Source organism: Plasmodium gaboni, chromosome 14 (genome assembly GCF_001602025.1).
Source record: "Plasmodium gaboni strain SY75 chromosome 14, whole genome shotgun sequence".
Classification (NCBI taxonomy): Eukaryota; Apicomplexa; class Aconoidasida; order Haemosporida; family Plasmodiidae; genus Plasmodium; species Plasmodium gaboni.
The window spans coordinates 1,078,143-1,079,449 of NC_031494.1; the positions used below are offsets into that span (position 1 = coordinate 1,078,143).

The 1,307-nt window shown below is 22.1% G+C and overlaps 1 protein-coding gene across 1 annotated transcript; it reads right to left on the reverse strand.

Moving 5' to 3' along the window:
- Positions 1 to 292: 292 nt before the first annotated feature.
- PGSY75_1431000 (putative mitochondrial ribosomal protein L17-2 precursor) lies at positions 293 to 1,168 on the reverse strand (the record flags this gene model as incomplete). Its single annotated transcript, XM_018788001.1, has 2 exons — positions 293 to 487; positions 590 to 1,168. 2 exons carry the CDS (start codon positions 1,166 to 1,168, stop codon positions 293 to 295), a joined length of 774 nt encoding a protein of 257 aa, XP_018639373.1.
- Between the last annotated feature and the right edge of the window lie 139 nt (positions 1,169 to 1,307).

Sequence of the window (1,307 nt, forward strand, 5' to 3'; positions counted from 1 at the left end):
AAAATTTTTTTTTTTAAAAAAAAAAAAAAAAAAAAAAAAAAAAAAAAAAAAAAAAAAAAAAAAAAAAAAAAAAAAAAAAAAAAAAAAAATATACATATATATATATATATATATATATATATTTTTATTTGGTTAATATTAAATTGAATTATTATAATAAATATAATGAAAAGGTATTTTTGCTTTATTCCTATTTATTTCAAGTACTAAAAATATATATGTAATATATATATATTTTAGACATTATATAATTATGGTCCTAAAAGAATATTTCTTTATTTTCTTTTTTTTTTTACGGCTTAAATTTTTTTCTGTAATTTAAAAATGTTTTTTCTGTAACACTTGGTAAAGGTAATTCTACATAAAAAGGTTCTCTTCCTTTTTTTGGTCCTTTCAACATAGGGTTATTAAATTGTTTATATTTTTCTATTAATTCGGGGTTAATAATAATTTCATCATCTTCTTCTTCATTCTCTTCATCATACCACTAAAAGATAAAATATAAGTATATATATATATATATATATATATATATATATATATATGTACATATATGTACATATATATATATTATTTTATTTTTTCTTACAGATTCTTGGGGAACATGACCAGTGTCAGCAAAGTCAGGAAGAAGGTGATCATTTTCATCAAGCAGATGTAACCTTTTTGCTATATTAAAGTACTTTCTAAAATTCCTTCGATTTTTTTTCATTTCTTCATATATGAATTTAATTTTATTATATCCTACCGGTTTGGCTGGTCTTAGTTCTCCTGGCCTATCTATAAATTCGATATAAGCCAAAGGTGCTGAATCTCTTAAACGTAATTTCCATTGATTAATAATCCTAGTAAAAAAAAAAGGTCTATGTCTATATAATGGCACATAAAATTCGTATAATCTTCTTCTTCCTTGTGCTGTTCTTAACATACTTTCTACTTTTAAATTATTTTCTACATTATCTTTTTTAGCTAAATAAATTAATTCCTCAGCATAACCTTGTAACTCTTTTGCTTTTGTTAATGTTGTTTCTATCCTTCCATATTTTAATAATTCATTCAACTGGTTTTTAATACTATCCCATTTATGATGTGGTTGTTTATGAGCTCTTCTAAATAGCCTCCTCCTCACACCCAAATTTACGAATTTAAGGGTCGAAGTATATCCCATATCTTATTCACTTGCTAAAACATTTACACATACATACATACATATATATATATACTTATATGTATTCATGTATTTATATTTTTATATTGTTAACCCTTTATAAACACACCTCTTCTTTTCTTTTTTTTTTTTATCTATA